A 16,393-nucleotide genomic window follows, 5' to 3' on the forward strand; every position below is an offset into this window, starting at 1 on the left:
ATGCAACGGTGGTTTTTCTCAACAAATCATAAGGATATTGGAACTTTATATTTTGTCTTGGGGGCTTGGGCTGGAATGGTCGGGACTTCTTTAAGATTGGTAATTCGGGCTGAATTGGGTCAGCCGGGAAGCTTGATTGGGGATGATCAGATTTATAATGTAGTAGTGACTGCTCATGCTTTTATTATGATTTTCTTTATAGTTATGCCTATTATAATTGGTGGCTTTGGGAATTGATTGGTTCCTTTGATGTTAGGTGCGCCGGATATGGCATTTCCTCGTATGAATAATATGAGGTTTTGGTTGTTGCCTCCTTCTTTGACTTTGCTTTTAATGAGGGGAATGGTAGAGAGTGGAGTTGGTACAGGTTGGACTGTGTATCCTCCATTGTCTGCGGCTATTGCTCATGCTGGGGCATCTGTTGACTTGGGGATTTTTTCCTTGCATTTGGCTGGGGTTTCTTCTATTTTAGGTGCTATCAATTTTATGACTACTGTTATTAATATGCGTCCGCGGGGTATGACGATGGATCGTATACCTTTGTTTGCTTGGTCGGTATTTATTACGGCTATTTTGCTTTTAATTTCTTTGCCTGTTTTGGCCGGTGCTATTACTATGCTATTAACAGATCGTAATTTGAATACTTCTTTCTTTGATCCAGCTGGAGGGGGTGATCCTGTTCTTTATCAGCATTTATTTTGATTTTTCGGGCATCCTGAGGTTTATATTTTAATTTTACCTGCGTTTGGGATGATTTCACATATTGTTAGTCAGGAGTCTGGGAAAAAAGAGGCTTTTGGGAGGCTAGGTATGATTTATGCTATGTTAGCTATTGGTATTCTTGGTTTTGTAGTGTGAGCTCATCATATATTTACTGTGGGGATGGATGTGGATACTCGAGCGTATTTTACGTCGGCAACAATGATTATTGCGGTTCCTACTGGGATTAAAATTTTTAGGTGACTGGGAACTCTTCATGGAACGCAAATTAACTATAGACCTTCTATATGTTGGGGATTAGGGTTTATTTTTTTATTTACAGTAGGAGGATTGACGGGGGTTGTATTAGCTAATTCTTCAATTGATATTATTTTACATGATACTTATTATGTTGTGGCGCATTTCCATTATGTGCTTTCTATGGGTGCGGTTTTTGGTATTTTTGCTGGATTGGCACATTGGTATCCTTTGTTTACTGGGTTGGCATTAAACCCTAAGTGGTTGAAGATTCATTTTTGTACTATGTTTTTAGGAGTTAATATCACTTTTTTCCCTCAGCATTTCTTAGGGTTGAATGGGATGCCTCGGCGGTATTCTGATTACCCGGATGCTTATACGGCTTGAAATGTTTTATCATCACTCGGGTCTATGATTTCTTTAGTGGCTGTGTTGGGATTCATTATTATTATTTGAGAGAGAATGGTGTCTTATCGTGTGGTCGTGTTTTCGATGTATTTTCCTACTTCTATTGAGTGAAAACATGCTCATCCTCCTGCAGATCATAGATATATGGAAATTCCTTTAGTTTCTAATTTCTAAAATGGCAGATTAATGCACTAGGTTTAGGACCTATGAATGAGAATGTTATTCTCTTTTAGAATTAATTAATGGCAACTTGAGGGTATATAGGATTGCAAGACAGGGCTTCACCTCTTATGGAGCAGTTAATTTTTTTTCATGATCATGCGATAGTGGTTTTAATTCTTATTACAACTCTTGTGGGATATATAATGGCTAGGTTATTTTTTAATAGGTTTATTAATCGTTTTCTGTTAGAGAATCAGACAATTGAAGTGATTTGGACTGTTTTGCCTGCATTGATTTTAATTTTTATTGCTTTACCTTCGCTGCGGCTTCTTTATTTGTTGGATGAGGTTAACAATCCAAGTGTGACTTTAAAGTCTATTGGGCATCAGTGGTATTGAAGTTATGAGTATTCAGATTTTTCTCAGTTGGAGTTTGATTCGTTTATGGTTCCTACTGAGGAGTTAGGAGAGGCTGGATTTCGGCTTTTGGATGTTGATAATCGAGCTGTGTTGCCTTTCAATACTCAGATTCGGGTGCTGGTAAGGGCGGCTGATGTTATTCATTCTTGAACTGTTCCTGCTTTAGGGGTGAAAGTTGATGCTATTCCTGGTCGTTTAAATCAGATTAGTTTTTTAATTTCTCGCCCAGGTTTGTTTTATGGCCAGTGTTCGGAAATTTGTGGAGCTAATCATAGTTTTATGCCTATTGTGGTAGAAAGAGTTTCTGTTAAGTCTTTTTTGTCATGAGTTACATCTTCTGATGAAGCTTAGGTTGAATTTCACCAGATGACTGAAGTTTAAGTGTAGGTCTTTTAAACCTGTTATAGTATAATTACTTCTGGTGAGGAAAGTAAAAAGATAAGCTAAGATAAAGCTGATGGGTTCATATCCCATTTATGGGTATAATTCCCTCTTTTTAGTGGTTAAGGTGGTGTAGTTCTTAGTGAGGTTGACGCTGATAATGTCAATTTTGTAATTTAGATGTTACCTACACCTACGAAAGAAGTAGTTAATTAATTTATGTTACTTAAAAGGTTTTCTCTTTTGAATTTATTTTTCTTATCCTAATTTGTTGTTTTTTTCTACTTTAGTTTCGGGAACTTTGCTTTCTATTTCATCTTGTTCGTGATTTAGGGCTTGAGTTGGGTTGGAGTTGAATTTACTATCGTTTGTTCCTCTTATAATTACTAAAAGTAATCAGTATTCTTCGGAGGCAGCTTTGAAGTATTTTTTGATTCAGAGTTTGGGCTCTTCTTTAATTATTTTTTCGGCTTCTTTTATATTAATTTATTTTGGGGTTGCTTCTATTATTTTATTTTGTGCTCTAATTTTGAAATTAGGGGGCGCTCCTTTCCATTTTTGGTTTCCTCAAGTTATGGGTGGTTTGCTTTGGCCTCAGGCTATAATTTTAATGAGAGTTCAAAAGGTTGCTCCTTTGTTTTTATTATGTTATTTGGCTAGAGTGAGGATGATGGAAGTATATTTTTCTGTGGCCAGGATGTTGTCGGCTGTTGTAGGGGCGGTAGGAGGCATTAATCAGACCTCTTTGCGTAAGGTGTTGGCTTTTTCTTCAATTAATCATATTGGTTGGATGCTTTCTTCTATTTTGGTAAGAGAAGTGACGATGGGTGTTTATTTTTTGTTTTATTCTGTGATTTCTTTATCTATTGTTGTTCTTTTCCATTATAAGCAAGCTTTCCATTTTAATCATCTTCTGACTTATAATTTTCCTGCTGAGGTGAAGATGTTAGTATTTTTTTCTTTGTTGTCGTTAGGGGGTCTTCCTCCTTTTACTGGGTTTGTTCCTAAGTGGTTAGTCATTCAGGAGTTGGTAGGGGCAGGTAATTTTGTTTTGCTGGTTGTGCTTCTTGGGTCTGCTCTTGTGACTTTGTATTTTTATCTTCGAGTATCAATTATGTCTTTGACTATCAGGACTCCTAGGTTGGTAATTTCTTTTGCGGATCAGCAGGGGTTCAAATGGGTTATGCCATGTTGTATGTTTGTTAATTTTTTTGGACTTTTAATTCCGTTTGTGATTATAATTGTTTGGTTGATTAGTTAAAAAATAACGTAAGTTTGTCAGGCTTAAGTTATCCTGTGAGGATATCATCCGATCCCTCAGATGGCTCCTATTTTGTGGCTGAATTTGGTTATTATGTTTTTAATTACGTTTATTGTTTTTATTGTAATGAATTATTATATTAGAGTTCCAAAAAAGATTGAATCTAGATCGGCGGAGATTGGGATTGTAGAAAAGATCTGAAAGTGATAGCAAGGTTATTTTCTATTTTTGAACCTTCTTCTGGTTTAATGGAGTTGGAATTAAATTGACTTTCTACTTTTTTGGGGTTGGTATTTTTGCCTTATATTTATTGGGTTTCTCCTTCTCGGTGGTCTGTTGTATGATATAAGTTGAATATAGTGTTACATCAAGAGTTTAGGAATATTCTTGGGCCTAAATTACAAAGTAGAACTATTATTTTTGTTTCTTTGTTTTCGTTTATTGTTTTTAATAATTTCTTGGGTCTTTTACCTTATGTTTTTACTAGATCTAGGCATTTAGTTATGACTTTGGGGTTAGCTCTTCCTCTTTGGTTGACTTTTATGATTTATGGTTGGTTTAATCATACTCAGCATATGTTTGCTCATTTAGTTCCTCAGGGAACGCCTGTGGTTTTAATACCTTTTATGGTACTAATTGAGAGTATTAGAAATATTATTCGGCCTGGGACTTTGGCGGTCCGGCTTATGGCTAATATGATGGCTGGACATTTGTTGTTAACTCTTTTAGGGGGGACTGGTCCTTCACTAACTTCTTATTTTTTAGTTCTTTTATTTGTTGCTCAGGTTTTACTTCTTTTGCTTGAATTTGCTGTTGCAGTTATTCAATCTTATGTTTTTGCCGTTTTAAGAACTTTGTTTGCGAGAGAAATTAACTAATGGCATCATCACATGGACATCATGCTTATCATTTGGTAGAAATAAGACCGTGGCCTTTAACTGGGTCTATTAGAGCGATAATACTGACTACTGGGTTAGTTAAATGATTTCATCAGTTTAATATAGACCTTCTTGTTTTGAGGTTTGTTGCTGTTGTTTTGACTATAATTCAGTGGTGACGGGATGTAGTACGTGAAAGGACTTATCAAGGATTACATACTAGAGTTGTGGTTGCTGGATTGCGGTGGGGGATGATTTTGTTTATTGTCTCGGAAGTTTTCTTCTTTTTTTCGTTTTTTTGGGCTTTTTTCCATAGAAGGTTGGCTCCTGCTGTGGAAATTGGTATAACTTGGCCTCCTAAGGGAATTGTCCCGTTTAATCCGTTTCAAATTCCTCTTTTGAATACTATTATTCTTTTGTCTTCAGGAGCTACGGTGACTTGGGCCCATCATGCTATTATGGGGTCTAATCACAATGAAGCTCTTCAGAGTCTCGGTATTACTGTGTTTTTAGGTGTTTATTTTACGGCTCTTCAGGCTTTTGAGTATTTTGAGGCTCCGTTTACTATTGCTGATTCGGTTTTTGGGTCTTGTTTTTTTGTAGCTACGGGTTTCCATGGTTTACATGTGATTATTGGTACTACTTTTTTGATGGTATGTTTATATCGTCTTTATATGTGTCATTTTTCTCCGACCCATCATTTTGGCTTTGAGGCTGCTGCATGATATTGGCATTTTGTTGATGTAGTTTGATTGTTTCTTTATATTTTTATTTATTGATGAGGTGGTTAAGAAATAAGTAAGTAGATTAGAAAGCGAAGTTTTGCACTTAGTTTCGGCCTAAGCTTTGACTATGTAGTCTCTAATTTTGGTAGAAGCCAAAGGAGAGGCTGATCACTGTTAATGATTGAAATGAAGTTATCTTCCTATCAAGAGAGGGCTTCTGTGGTGTAAGTATAACACGATACGTTTTCGCTGTATAGTTAAAATATTTTTTTAGAAGCTAGTCACTTTTAGATGTAATTATCTCTTTCGCAACTTCAACGCGATATTCTACAAATAAATTATAAAAGTAAATATTAAAGATTATGAAAGTATGAGGGTTAAAATAAGGAAGATTTTCATAAAGGATTTAAAGTTTCTATCACTAATTATTTGATGTAGTTTAGACGAGTTTACTAATGTTTGGAAGATTCCTTGGCCTCCTCTGATTTCGGATCATCCCTTATCGATTGTTTTAGAGTAGTTTTGACCTATATTAAGGCTATATTTTGATAGGTTGAAGGTGGATAGGAATGGTAGGAATCATATGGAACCTGAAAATACTACTAGAGGATAGAGGTTGAGTGAGTTTAGTTTAAAGTTTACGTTTATAATATTGAGTAGATAGCCTATTAGTCCCCCTAGGATTCTGATTGTTAGTACTAGGTTTTTTATAAGGGGAGAAAGGCAAATAGTGTAGGATTCTGGAAAAATTAGCCAAGATAATAATGCTCCCCTGAGGATTGCTCCTCTTCTAAGAGCTAATATGGGTGAAGTTATGATGGAGGATGAGTCGTCAATGTTTCTAAATCTAGCTAAGTTAAATTCTCCGGTTATAGAGTAAAAGATCAGGCGGAAAGTGTAGCATACTGTTAATATGGTTGCAAAGATGTAGAGAAATAGGATTACAGTATTGATTCATCTTATAAAGGCGATTTCTAGGATAAGGTCTTTTGAGTAGAATCCTGCTAGAAATGGGGTTCCGCATAATGCTAGATTTGCTAGGTTTATACATATGCAGGTTAAGGGCATGGAGGTTACTAGTCTTCCTATTAGTCGGATATCTTGGTATTCTTTTACATTATGAATTATGGCTCCGGCGCACATGAATAAGAGAGCTTTGAATAATGCATGGGTGAGAAGATGGAAGAATGCGAGGTCTTTAAACCCTAGGGCTAGGATCCTTAACATTACCCCTAGTTGTCTAAGGGTTGATAGGGCAATGATTTTTTTTAAGTCGTATTCGAAATTAGCTCCTAGGCCTGATATAAATATTGTTAGAGATCTAAATAGTAGAAGGGTTGGTAAAGTTGTTTCTGATAATGCGGGCCTGAATCGGATGAGGAGATAGACTCCAGCTGTAACAAGGGTTGAGGAGTGAACTAGAGCAGATACCGGTGTTGGGGCTGCCATGGCAGCCGGAAGCCAGGCAGAGAATGGGATCTGGGCTCTTTTAGTTATTGCTGCTATAATAATAAGTCTTTTTATTAATAGTGCGGAGTTGTTATCCAGGTAAAGTACGTGGAAAATGAAATTTCATCCTCCTTCAACGAATATTAAGGCAATTCTTAAGAGAATTGCTACGTCTCCGACTCGATTGGATAAGACGGTTAGTATCCCGGCGTTTGCGGATTTCTCGTTTTGATAGTAAATTACTAGAGCATATGATACTAATCCTAAGCCGTCCCATCCTAAAAGAATCCTAATTAAATTAGGGCTGATGATTAAAAAGATTATTGATAGGACAAAAGCTAAGACTAAGTATATAAATCGGTTTATGTTGGGGTCTCCTTCTATGTATCTCCCTCTATAAAAAAGTACTATTGCTGAAATAAATATAACGAATCCTATGAATATTAGAGATATTCAGTCGAAAATGTATGTAGCAACGATAGAGGATGAGTTAATTCTTAGAATTTCTCATTCAATAACATAGCATGTTTTGTCGAATAGGCATAGGAGGGATATGAATAGTGAGATTAGGGAGAAGAATATTAAGAAGACTATCCTTGTTAAGTGTATCGAAATTTTTCAAATCATGGTTCAGGATAAGATTTTTATTTTTTTAGCGCCACAAACTAACGTTTTAGTAATAAACTACCCGAACGAGCTGAGTTGAAATATAGTTAGAATATAGGAAGGTGATAGGGTTTGATTAGATGTTGGGTATAATCAGGTTCCTTTTTAGAATTAGAATATTTAGGGGAATTCAATGAAGTCTTAAAACTAGGTATTCTCGTACTTTTCCTGAGCAGCAGGAGTATAGTGATCTAGAGAATACACCGTGTTGTCTGAGTGAATAAAGATAGAGAGTATAAGCTGCTCTAAAGAAAGATAGTAATCTAATTCTTAGGGCAGTTAATTTGTTTCACCTAATGACTCTTATGATTAGGTTGATTTCTCCTAGTAAATTAATGGAGGGGGGCGCTGCCATATTGCTGATTCTTAGTAAGAATCATCATAGCGCTATTCTTGGTATAAAGTTTAATAGGCCTTTATTAATTAGAAGGCTTCGTCTTCCGATTCGTTCGTACACTATGTTTGCAAGGCAGAATAGCCCTGAAGAACATAGGCCGTGGCCTACTATTACTACAACAGCACCGTTTATTCCTCATCACCCAAAGGTCAAAAGTCCGCAAAGTACTAGTCTTATGTGGGCTACGGAAGAGTAGGCGATGAGTGATTTTATGTCTACTTGTCGTAGACAGATAATACTAACGAAGAATCCTCCTAAGATTCTCAATCTAACTCATAATCATCTTAAGTTCTTGTTTATTTCAGTAAATAGAGGTAGGATCCGGATTAAGCCATAACCTCCCAGTTTTAGTAAGACCCCAGCTAGGATCATTGATCCTGCTACGGGAGCTTCGACATGTGCTTTGGGTAGTCAGAGGTGAAATAAGTATATAGGTAGTTTTACGACGAAGGCTATAATAGAGGAGACGAATCAAATAAGGGACAGTATTCTTAGGCTGATTCTTTGGTAAATGGCTCCGATAGTAAGTGTCCCGTTTGTTCTGTAGATGTAAAGTAAGGAGGCTAGGAGTGGCAGGGATGCAAATAGGGTATAGAATAGTATGTAAACTCCTGCTTGGATTCGTTCTGGTTGGTATCCTCAGCCTAAGATAAGGATTAGAGTCGGGATTAGGGAAGCTTCAAATGTAATATAAAATAGTAGATAGTTCATAGATCTAAAAGTTAGTACTAGGAAAATTAATAAGGTTAAGTTAACTAGTAGAAATAGTCTAGGAAAGTTTGAGGTGAATGTAATTTTTACTCTGGATATAATAATGAGTGCTATAATTCAAATGCTTAGTAGGATTAGAATGTAGCTTAGGTAGTCCGTACCCAGTCTAAATCCTAGGTTATATATAAAGAAGTCGTGATTGTATAAAATGGCGAATAAAAACGATACAGTTAGGATTCCTGTTTGAATTAGAGATCAGTCCCTTACGAATGTTATTAATATGAGAAGTATGAGTAAGTATTTTAGCATTCTAAACTATTGAAGGTTCTGAAGTAGTCATTTCCGTGGGAACGAACAATGGAGACTAGTAGGGCTAGACCTAGGGCGCCTTCGCAGGCTGCTAGGACTAGGAAAAAGAGCGAGAAAAATAATTCGTTTCCGATTGAGGAAAGGCAATTAGATATTAAGAAGAAAATTCCAAGCATAATGAATTCTAATCTTAGGAGAGTATTTAATAGGTGTTTTCGATTTGAAGCGAAAGCCCATAGCCCCCTGAAAATTATAGTGAATGCAATAAATAAGAACAAGTTATTTAAAGTTAACATTAGTTTTGATAGTTTAAATAAAAACTCTGGTCTTGTAAACCAGTAATGAAATTTTTTTCTTAAAACACCAAGAGATTGGAGTGATAATGTATGGTCTTCCTTTTATTATTTTGTTTTCCTTGATTTTTATGCGTTTAATTCATCCTTTGTCAACGGGTCTTGTGCTATTAATTCAAACGGTTTTGATTTCAATTACTACCGGATTGTTTGCTAAGAGTTACTGGTTTTCGTATATTTTATTTTTGATTTTTTTGGGTGGAATGTTGGTATTGTTTATTTATGTTGCGTCTTTAGCGGCTAATGAGCAATTCAAGGTTAGAAGGGAATTCTTTTTTATCTTTTTTTTAGCATTGATTATGAGATTTTTTCTGATTTTTGTGGATCCTGTAATAGTGGCAAATAAGATTGGAGAGTCGACTACGACTTTTTTATCTAAGTATTCTGATATTAGAAATTCTGCTATGAATGTGAGGACTATTTATAATGAACCTAGGGCTATGTTTACGATGTTTATTATTAGCTATTTGTTACTGACGCTGTTTGTAGTTGTTAAGGTGATAAGTTCGTCTTCTAGTCCCTTGCGGTTAATAACTTATGATAACACCATTGCGTAAGTTTCATCCATTGTTAAAAATTGCTAATGGGGCATTAGTTGATATGCCTATTCCGAGAAATATCTCTATTTTTTGGAATTTTGGTTCATTGCTTGGTTTGTGTTTGGTTGTCCAAATTGTTACTGGTTTGTTTCTTGCTATGCATTATGTTGCGCATATTGATTTGGCATTTTCTAGGGTAGCTCATATTCAACGAGATGTTAATTATGGGTGGTTATTACGGACTTTGCATGCTAATGGGGCGTCTTTTTTCTTTATTTGTTTATACCTCCATATTGGTCGGGGGATGTATTTTGGTTCTTATATGATTTTTCATGCTTGAATAGTAGGTGTTGTGATTCTTTTTTTAGTGATGGCGACGGCTTTTTTAGGTTATGTTTTACCGTGAGGTCAAATGTCTTTTTGAGGTGCAACTGTGATTACTAATTTGTTTTCAGCAATTCCTTATATTGGTACTTCTTTGGTTCAGTGGATTTGAGGTGGATTTGCTGTGGAAAATGCTACTTTAACTCGTTTTTTCACTTTTCATTTTTTGTTTCCATTTGTTGTTGCTGCTGCTACTTTGGTCCATATCTTGTTTCTTCATCAGGCTGGGGCGAATAATCCTTTGGGTGTTTTAAGGCAAGTGGATAAGGTTCCTTTCCATCCTTATTTCACTTTTAAGGATATTGTTGGGTTTTTGGTTATGTTAATGGCCCTTGTGTTGCTTACTTTGCTTCATCCTTATCTTTTAGGGGACCCAGACAATTTTATTCCTGCAAATCCTTTGGTAACTCCGGCTCATATTCAGCCGGAGTGGTATTTTTTATTTGCTTATGCGATTTTGCGATCTATTCCTAATAAGCTGGGGGGTGTAATTGCTTTGGTGCTCTCAGTGGCAATTCTTATAATTCTTCCTTTTACTCATTTCTCGAAATTTCGAAGTCTTAGATTTTATCCGTTAAATCAAGTTTTGTTTTGGTTTTTGGTTTCTACAGTTGTTTTACTAACTTGAATTGGGGCTCGTCCTGTTGAAGATCCTTACATTATTACGGGCCAGGTTTTAACGATTTCTTATTTTAGGTTTTATTTGGTTATACCTTTGGCAGCAATGTGGTGAGATAAAATGTTAGATTGGTTGCTTAGTTTAAAAGAAAACAAGTGTTTTGAAAGCATTAGATAAGATTGGTTCTTAGTAATCTTAGGGAGAAGGTGTTTACCTTGTCTTTAATTCCCAAAACTAAAATTTTTATTAAACTACTCCCTAGTTAGATTATTAAAGAAAAACAAAATAGTTTAATTCCTATAAAAAAGATTAAGTAGTTAAGGGAAACTGGAAGGAATCTTTTTCAGGCTAAGTATATCAGCTTGTCGTACCGTAACCGTGGTAGAGTTCCTCGGACTCAAATGAAAACGAAAGCTATGAAAACTAATTTGAAATAAAATAGGAGGCTACATGGATTGGCTCCTAGGAAAATTAATACGAATAGTATTCTTATAAATAGAATTCTTGCGTATTCAGCTATGAAAATTAAAGCAAACCCTCCTCTTCTGTATTCGGTATTAAATCCTGAGACTAGCTCTGACTCACCTTCGGCAAAATCAAACGGGGTACGGTTTGTTTCTGCTAGACAGGAGGCTAGTCATATTAGGGATAGGGGGAGTGTAAATCAAATTATTCAAATGTCTTTTTGGAATCGAGTGAAAAGTTCTATATTGAATCCGCCGATTAAAAAGATAAAGGATAAAAGAATGAGAGCAAGTCTGACTTCGTACGAAATTGTTTGGGCTACGGCTCGGAGTCTTCCGAGCATTGAGTATTTACAGTTTGAAGCTCACCCGGCTCTTATGGTTGAGTAGACTCCCAGACTTAGACAGCATAAAAAAAATAAAACTCCTGTGTTAAAATTTACTAGTCCGGTTTGATAAGGTAAAATAGCTCAGACTAGGAGAGAAATAAATAGCCTGAATACGGGAGATAGGTAATATGGTAAAAAGTTGGATATAGTTGGTATTGTTTGTTCTTTGGTGAATAATTTTACGGCGTCGGCAAATGGTTGGAGTAGCCCTAGGAATCCTACGATATTGGGTCCTTTACGAATTTGAATGTAACCTAGAATTTTTCGTTCTAAAAGTGTTACAAAAGCAACTCCAATTAGAACGCAGATAATTAAGACTAGGTAGTTTACAACGATAACTGCGAACACAAAATAGTTAGCTTGAACTATTTATAAACCTGTTTATGAGTTTCATAAAATTGAAGCACAAAATATTGTTTAGGCAAAAGTGATGTTCATATTTAGTAAAATTATTTTAACTACCTAATCCTTTCGTACTAAGGTAGTTTAATTTTTTTTAGAAGATAGAAACCGACCTGGCTCACGCCGGTCTGAACTCAAATCATGTAAAATTTTAAAAGTCGAACAGACTTTCTTTCATAACTGCTGCATTATGTAGAGATTTTAATTCAACATCGAGGTCGCAAACTTTTCTTTCGATGGGAACTCTCAAGAAAAATGACGCTGTTATCCCTAAAGTAACTTAGTCTTTTAATCTTTAGAAAGGATCAAATTTATTATCAAAAATCTTTGTTTAGAAGTAAAAACAGTTAGTTTATTTATATCTTTGTTGCCCCAACAAAACATTTTTTTAGTATTTTTCCTTACACTAACAAATTGGCTTAATACTAAGAGTGATGTAAAGATTTATAGGGTCTTATCGTCTTTCTAAAATATTAAAGCCTTTTCACTTTAAAGTTAAATTCAATTTTTTTTGTTAAGACAGTATATCTCTCGTTCGACCTTTCATACGAGCCTTTAATTAAAAGACTAATGATTATGCTACCTTCGCACGGTCAGAAATACCGCGGCCCTTTAATAATTCAGTGGGCAGGCCAGACTGTGTAAATCTTCACAAAGACATGTTTTTGTTAAACAGGCGGAAATAATATTTGCCGAGTTCCTTAAATAAATTTTTAATATTTAAAAGATTTTATTTATAATAAAAAATATTATAACATATAAATTTTACTAATGATTTCATAGTAACTAAACGAGTTAAGTTGAAGTTAATTTTCTAATACTTGATAAAAAGAACCTGTAAAATTTAAAATATTTTGTTATATTGGTTGAAAAACCTGGAAAAGATGGCTACTTTTAAGCCTACTTTTATAAGTGCCTATTTATTGGTTCTATGATTTTTCATTTTGGAAGAAAAAGCTCTACCCTAATCTTCTTAGTTGCATAGCTAAGTAGCTAAGCACGTAAATTAAATTTATTTCTTAGAAAACCAGATATAAAAGCTCGATTGGCATATCACCTCTAATGTTAAGTTTAAAATTTTATTGCTACAAAAACTTTCTCTTAAAATTAGCTATCTTTTTTTCGGGATGATTATTTGCAGATCTAATTTTGAAAACCTATTATACACAAGATACAATTTTTTATATTTACTTTTGAGAATTTTAAGTGTTATTTCTACTTTCTTTCACAATACTTTTTACTTTCACTATATTTATGTTTCGATAAAATCTACTATTTAGAAAAGTGCAAAATTAGTTTTCTTATAATGCTAACGTTCTTATAACAAAAGTAAGATTACTGATTTCAAGATAACCTAGACCATAGGTACTCTTCTCGGTGTAAACGAGCTGCTTATTTCAAGCTCTATCTTGCTTTCCAGGTACACTTTCCAGTACACCTACTATGTTACGACTTATCTCATCTTAGGTTAATGAAAGCGACGGGCGATATGTGCACATTTTAGAGCTAAAATCAGGCTGTCTTATTAAAGCAAACCTTACTTTTAAGTCCACCTTCAAAATTTGTATTCTAAAGTTTGTTCGTGATAATATAAATTTTATTGTAACCCATCTTAGCCTATATATTTGCTGCACCTTGATCTAATATTTTAACGTAATTATTTCAATAACTTGTTCTGTAAAAGTTATCTTAATGACGGTATACAAACTATGTAATATAGGTAAGATTTTTCGTGGTTTATCGTTTAAAAGACAGGTTCCCCTAATTAGACTAAAATACCGCCAAATTCTTTGAATTTAGAGCACATAGCTGTTACTAATCAGATATAAATTTTTCTTAAAGGTATAGGAGGGTATCTAATCCTTGTTTATTTCCTTTATTTGTTAACTTATTAATTGAGACGGATTGATTTATTTATCTTTGAAAAATTGATTTCACCCTTTATAAAATTAAAAAAATCATTGCTTGTTGGCATAAGAGTTAAATATCGACTTGTATTCACTCTCCCTTCGAGTATAACCGCGACTGCTGGCACAAGATTTAGCCGGAGATAATTCAATTTACTTTTTCCAGTTTTCACTGATATGAAAATAATACACACTGAGATCTATTAGAGCTTGGAGTTTTGAACTTGTTAGCCTGGGAGTACTAGATTTTTCATATGTTATTAATTGAAAAGCGAACATTTAAAGCAAGAATCAAACTTATATTTATATTGGTGAAATAAATGGTGTTTGATTGTGTATAACCTAAAAACATGAAAAGTAGATTTTTAGGCATAGTAAATTTTTTCTAAATTCTCTGTTGTTATACGTATACATCAAACTAAAACTTAAACACATAATTATACAAATGCTCCAGGTAAACACAAAAGGCACACCTACACACTTCTCCCCCCAGACAGTCCCAACACCACAGTTCATCCCGAGCCAATTCTAAGCCCTCAACATAATATATGAGAAGTCCTACCTTGATCTTATAAGCCACTGACTCATGCGGCCATATCCTTGATGGAACGGGGTTCGGCTTCGCTCGGGAGACCCTTCCCTCATGTGCTAAAGCATCCATTCCTACAGGGCTCCAAGAGCCTCACCTCAAGATCCCCCTCATAATTTTTATTCTAAAATGGTTCTAATGCCAGTCGTTAACCCGATATATTCGGGAGGTCTGAGTCAGGTCTCTCTCATGAATATATAGTGGCCCTTTATTGGACAGATTAGGGTATTGGAAAGCCTAGCTTGGTCTTACTTGATTTTGCTTTTTAGTTAAAATAAAGCATTGTATTACTATAATTTTTTATAGTATGTTTAATCAGGAAGGAAAGCAAATTTAAAAATTTTTCTAAAAAGATTGTTCCTGCACGGAACGGGGTTGGAACAAAAAAATAATAAAATGTTTTGTGGAACTCAAAATTTCTTCTAGATTGGAATTGCTGTTAAGTTTTTGCTGTTAGTTTGACTACAATTTAAAAAAGAGATTATATTCGGTAGAGTAAAATTTAATTTTCCAATACCCTAATCTGTCCAATAAAGGGCCACTATATATTCATGAGAGAGACTTGACTCAGACCTCCTGGATGCACTGAGTTAATGACTGGCATTAGAACCATTTTAGAATAAAAATTATGGGGCCGATCTTGAGGTGATGGCTACATGAGGACCCTGGGAACACTGCCGTTGAGAGCGTGTGTGAAAGGGTCCTCAGGCGAAGCCGAACCCCGTTCCATCAAGGATATGGCCGCATCGAGCTCTACTACATAAGGACGTAACCCCATTCGATATGTATGTTTATTTGACCCTAGATTGTGTATATATCCTAACTTAGATAAGCAGGACCGATGGTGGAATGTTCTTTGCCTGGCTCCTTTACAGTTGTATATGGCTGTCGCTCTACATTGTCTTTATTTCCTGTATAAGCTAGTACATAAGGCGATTTGATATATATAACTATAACAAGGTGATATTTGAGGGTGTGTTTACTATGTTAAGAATTTTACTTTTTATGAAAAATTTAGTGGGGCTGGGGGGAGACTGTATATTGAGAGCTGGTAAACATTTTATGTGTTGGAGCTAATAATTTTGTGTGAGAGAAGTAAACGGAGTTTAACCGCTTTAAGTAGAGGTTAGAAGCCTCTCTTCTGGCTTAAATCTCTGCGGTTAAGCTAGTCCAGGAGGACATCTTTTGAGTGCAAATCAAAAATTTTTATTAAACTATAGCCTAGAGTAGGGTTAGTGTGCTATCTCCATTCGAGTGCCCCTTGGGCTCATTCATAGTAGAGGCCTAGGAGGAGGATTAAAATGAAGAATAGTCCTACTATTCTTCAGGAGTAAACATTAGAAATTTCTAAGATGTAGGCGACTGGGAGGATTAAAGTGATTTCTACGTCAAAAATTAGAAAGATAACAGCAATTAGGAAGAATCGTAGGGAGAAGGGTAAGCGGGCGGATCCCTTAGGGTCAAAGCCACATTCATATGGTGAGTTTTTTTCTCGGTCTATAATTGTTTTTTTGGCTAAAATGGAAGCTAGGATTATAACAATACATCTGATTAAGAGGGTTAGAATTGTAATAAATGACAGAATGATCATTGTTTTTTCTAGAAGTTTCTAGTCCTCGTGATTGGAAGTCACGTATACTGTGTATACTAAAAAAACGTGTTCTAAAAGGAAATCTAACTTCCATGATAAGAGCTTAAATCTTAGGCATTTATCTGCCATTTTAGAATGAAGTGGCCGAAATTTGAAGGTATTAGACTGTAAATCTAAAGGTGAGCTATTGCTCTTTCATTAGTTTGCAAGGTTTAAAAGGTTTTTACTTTTATTGAAAGCTTTGAAGGCTTTTAGTTTGGTTAACTTAAAACCTTTAGTTGGGTTAAGAAATATATGGTAGGGAATTTCACCTTATCTTAGAAGATCAAAACTTCTTGTGCTTATACACTAACATATATGTTAAATCTCAGTGAATACTCACATTTTTAGATTTGCAATCTAACGTCTTAACAATTCCACTATGAGATTTATA

The 16,393-nt window shown here is 35.1% G+C and overlaps 13 protein-coding genes and 24 non-coding genes across 37 annotated transcripts, besides 1 other annotated feature; 19 read left to right on the plus strand and 18 right to left on the minus strand. All coding sequences in view use genetic code 5, as the record gives it.

The window, feature by feature from the left end:
- On the plus strand, positions 1-1,534 carry COX1 (cytochrome c oxidase subunit I). Its single transcript has one exon. A coding segment is annotated over exon 1 (1,534 nt).
- Positions 1,535-1,600, plus strand: ICG77_mgt01. The gene has a single exon. It is a non-coding gene; the product is annotated as a tRNA-Leu (tRNA).
- Positions 1,601-1,607: 7 nt separating this feature from the next.
- COX2 (cytochrome c oxidase subunit II) lies at positions 1,608-2,297 on the plus strand. The gene has a single exon. It carries the CDS (start codon positions 1,608-1,610, stop codon positions 2,295-2,297), a length of 690 nt encoding a protein of 229 aa, YP_009922386.1.
- Positions 2,298-2,306: 9 nt separating this feature from the next.
- Positions 2,307-2,371, plus strand: ICG77_mgt02. Its single transcript has one exon. It is a non-coding gene; the product is annotated as a tRNA-Lys (tRNA).
- Positions 2,372-2,378: 7 nt separating this feature from the next.
- ICG77_mgt03 lies at positions 2,379-2,445 on the plus strand. Its single transcript has one exon. It is a non-coding gene; the product is annotated as a tRNA-Met (tRNA).
- Positions 2,446-2,456: 11 nt separating this feature from the next.
- Positions 2,457-2,522, plus strand: ICG77_mgt04. The gene has a single exon. It is a non-coding gene; the product is annotated as a tRNA-Ile (tRNA).
- A 52-nt stretch (positions 2,523-2,574) lies between these two features.
- ND2 (NADH dehydrogenase subunit 2) lies at positions 2,575-3,574 on the plus strand. The gene has a single exon. A coding segment is annotated over exon 1 (1,000 nt).
- ICG77_mgt05 lies at positions 3,575-3,639 on the plus strand. The gene has a single exon. It is a non-coding gene; the product is annotated as a tRNA-Asp (tRNA).
- ATP8 (ATP synthase F0 subunit 8) lies at positions 3,640-3,798 on the plus strand. The gene has a single exon. It carries the CDS (start codon positions 3,640-3,642, stop codon positions 3,796-3,798), a length of 159 nt encoding a protein of 52 aa, YP_009922388.1.
- ATP6 (ATP synthase F0 subunit 6) lies at positions 3,792-4,466 on the plus strand. Its single transcript has one exon. It carries the CDS (start codon positions 3,792-3,794, stop codon positions 4,464-4,466), a length of 675 nt encoding a protein of 224 aa, YP_009922389.1.
- On the plus strand, positions 4,466-5,257 carry COX3 (cytochrome c oxidase subunit III). Its single transcript has one exon. The coding sequence runs from the start codon at positions 4,466-4,468 to the stop codon at positions 5,255-5,257; it is 792 nt and encodes a 263-aa protein (YP_009922390.1).
- Positions 5,258-5,272: 15 nt separating this feature from the next.
- ICG77_mgt06 lies at positions 5,273-5,333 on the plus strand. Its single transcript has one exon. It is a non-coding gene; the product is annotated as a tRNA-Arg (tRNA).
- Positions 5,334-5,399, plus strand: ICG77_mgt07. Its single transcript has one exon. It is a non-coding gene; the product is annotated as a tRNA-Asn (tRNA).
- A 5-nt stretch (positions 5,400-5,404) lies between these two features.
- On the plus strand, positions 5,405-5,470 carry ICG77_mgt08. The gene has a single exon. It is a non-coding gene; the product is annotated as a tRNA-Glu (tRNA).
- A 3-nt stretch (positions 5,471-5,473) lies between these two features.
- On the minus strand, positions 5,474-5,538 carry ICG77_mgt09. Its single transcript has one exon. It is a non-coding gene; the product is annotated as a tRNA-Phe (tRNA).
- Positions 5,539-5,551: 13 nt separating this feature from the next.
- Positions 5,552-7,267, minus strand: ND5 (NADH dehydrogenase subunit 5). Its single transcript has one exon. It carries the CDS (start codon positions 7,265-7,267, stop codon positions 5,552-5,554), a length of 1,716 nt encoding a protein of 571 aa, YP_009922391.1.
- On the minus strand, positions 7,268-7,334 carry ICG77_mgt10. Its single transcript has one exon. It is a non-coding gene; the product is annotated as a tRNA-His (tRNA).
- Positions 7,335-7,382: 48 nt separating this feature from the next.
- Positions 7,383-8,723, minus strand: ND4 (NADH dehydrogenase subunit 4). Its single transcript has one exon. It carries the CDS (start codon positions 8,721-8,723, stop codon positions 7,383-7,385), a length of 1,341 nt encoding a protein of 446 aa, YP_009922392.1.
- ND4L (NADH dehydrogenase subunit 4L) lies at positions 8,717-9,019 on the minus strand. Its single transcript has one exon. The coding sequence runs from the start codon at positions 9,017-9,019 to the stop codon at positions 8,717-8,719; it is 303 nt and encodes a 100-aa protein (YP_009922393.1).
- Positions 9,020-9,021: 2 nt separating this feature from the next.
- ICG77_mgt11 lies at positions 9,022-9,089 on the plus strand. Its single transcript has one exon. It is a non-coding gene; the product is annotated as a tRNA-Thr (tRNA).
- Positions 9,090-9,099: 10 nt separating this feature from the next.
- Positions 9,100-9,633, plus strand: ND6 (NADH dehydrogenase subunit 6). Its single transcript has one exon. The coding sequence runs from the start codon at positions 9,100-9,102 to the stop codon at positions 9,631-9,633; it is 534 nt and encodes a 177-aa protein (YP_009922394.1).
- CYTB (cytochrome b) lies at positions 9,617-10,748 on the plus strand. The gene has a single exon. A coding segment is annotated over exon 1 (1,132 nt).
- Positions 10,749-10,814, plus strand: ICG77_mgt12. Its single transcript has one exon. It is a non-coding gene; the product is annotated as a tRNA-Ser (tRNA).
- ICG77_mgt13 lies at positions 10,814-10,879 on the minus strand. Its single transcript has one exon. It is a non-coding gene; the product is annotated as a tRNA-Pro (tRNA).
- A 1-nt stretch (position 10,880) lies between these two features.
- Positions 10,881-11,807, minus strand: ND1 (NADH dehydrogenase subunit 1). The gene has a single exon. The coding sequence runs from the start codon at positions 11,805-11,807 to the stop codon at positions 10,881-10,883; it is 927 nt and encodes a 308-aa protein (YP_009922396.1).
- ICG77_mgr02 lies at positions 11,808-13,217 on the minus strand. The gene has a single exon. It is a non-coding gene; the product is annotated as a 16S ribosomal RNA (ribosomal RNA).
- ICG77_mgt14 lies at positions 13,218-13,285 on the minus strand. Its single transcript has one exon. It is a non-coding gene; the product is annotated as a tRNA-Val (tRNA).
- Positions 13,286-14,082, minus strand: ICG77_mgr01. Its single transcript has one exon. It is a non-coding gene; the product is annotated as a 12S ribosomal RNA (ribosomal RNA).
- Positions 14,083-15,459: a D loop.
- ICG77_mgt15 lies at positions 15,460-15,525 on the minus strand. The gene has a single exon. It is a non-coding gene; the product is annotated as a tRNA-Ser (tRNA).
- Positions 15,526-15,529: 4 nt separating this feature from the next.
- On the minus strand, positions 15,530-15,593 carry ICG77_mgt16. The gene has a single exon. It is a non-coding gene; the product is annotated as a tRNA-Ala (tRNA).
- A 16-nt stretch (positions 15,594-15,609) lies between these two features.
- ND3 (NADH dehydrogenase subunit 3) lies at positions 15,610-15,960 on the minus strand. The gene has a single exon. It carries the CDS (start codon positions 15,958-15,960, stop codon positions 15,610-15,612), a length of 351 nt encoding a protein of 116 aa, YP_009922397.1.
- On the minus strand, positions 15,961-16,026 carry ICG77_mgt17. Its single transcript has one exon. It is a non-coding gene; the product is annotated as a tRNA-Gly (tRNA).
- Positions 16,027-16,029: 3 nt separating this feature from the next.
- On the minus strand, positions 16,030-16,095 carry ICG77_mgt18. The gene has a single exon. It is a non-coding gene; the product is annotated as a tRNA-Leu (tRNA).
- Positions 16,095-16,161, plus strand: ICG77_mgt19. The gene has a single exon. It is a non-coding gene; the product is annotated as a tRNA-Tyr (tRNA).
- A 5-nt stretch (positions 16,162-16,166) lies between these two features.
- On the minus strand, positions 16,167-16,235 carry ICG77_mgt20. The gene has a single exon. It is a non-coding gene; the product is annotated as a tRNA-Trp (tRNA).
- Positions 16,236-16,249: 14 nt separating this feature from the next.
- ICG77_mgt21 lies at positions 16,250-16,319 on the minus strand. Its single transcript has one exon. It is a non-coding gene; the product is annotated as a tRNA-Gln (tRNA).
- A 3-nt stretch (positions 16,320-16,322) lies between these two features.
- Positions 16,323-16,389, minus strand: ICG77_mgt22. The gene has a single exon. It is a non-coding gene; the product is annotated as a tRNA-Cys (tRNA).
- Positions 16,390-16,393: the final 4 nt, after the last annotated feature.

Source organism: Coenobita brevimanus, mitochondrion (assembly GCF_032717465.1).
Source record: "Coenobita brevimanus mitochondrion, complete genome".
In the NCBI taxonomy this organism is placed as follows: Eukaryota; Metazoa; Arthropoda; class Malacostraca; order Decapoda; family Coenobitidae; genus Coenobita; species Coenobita brevimanus.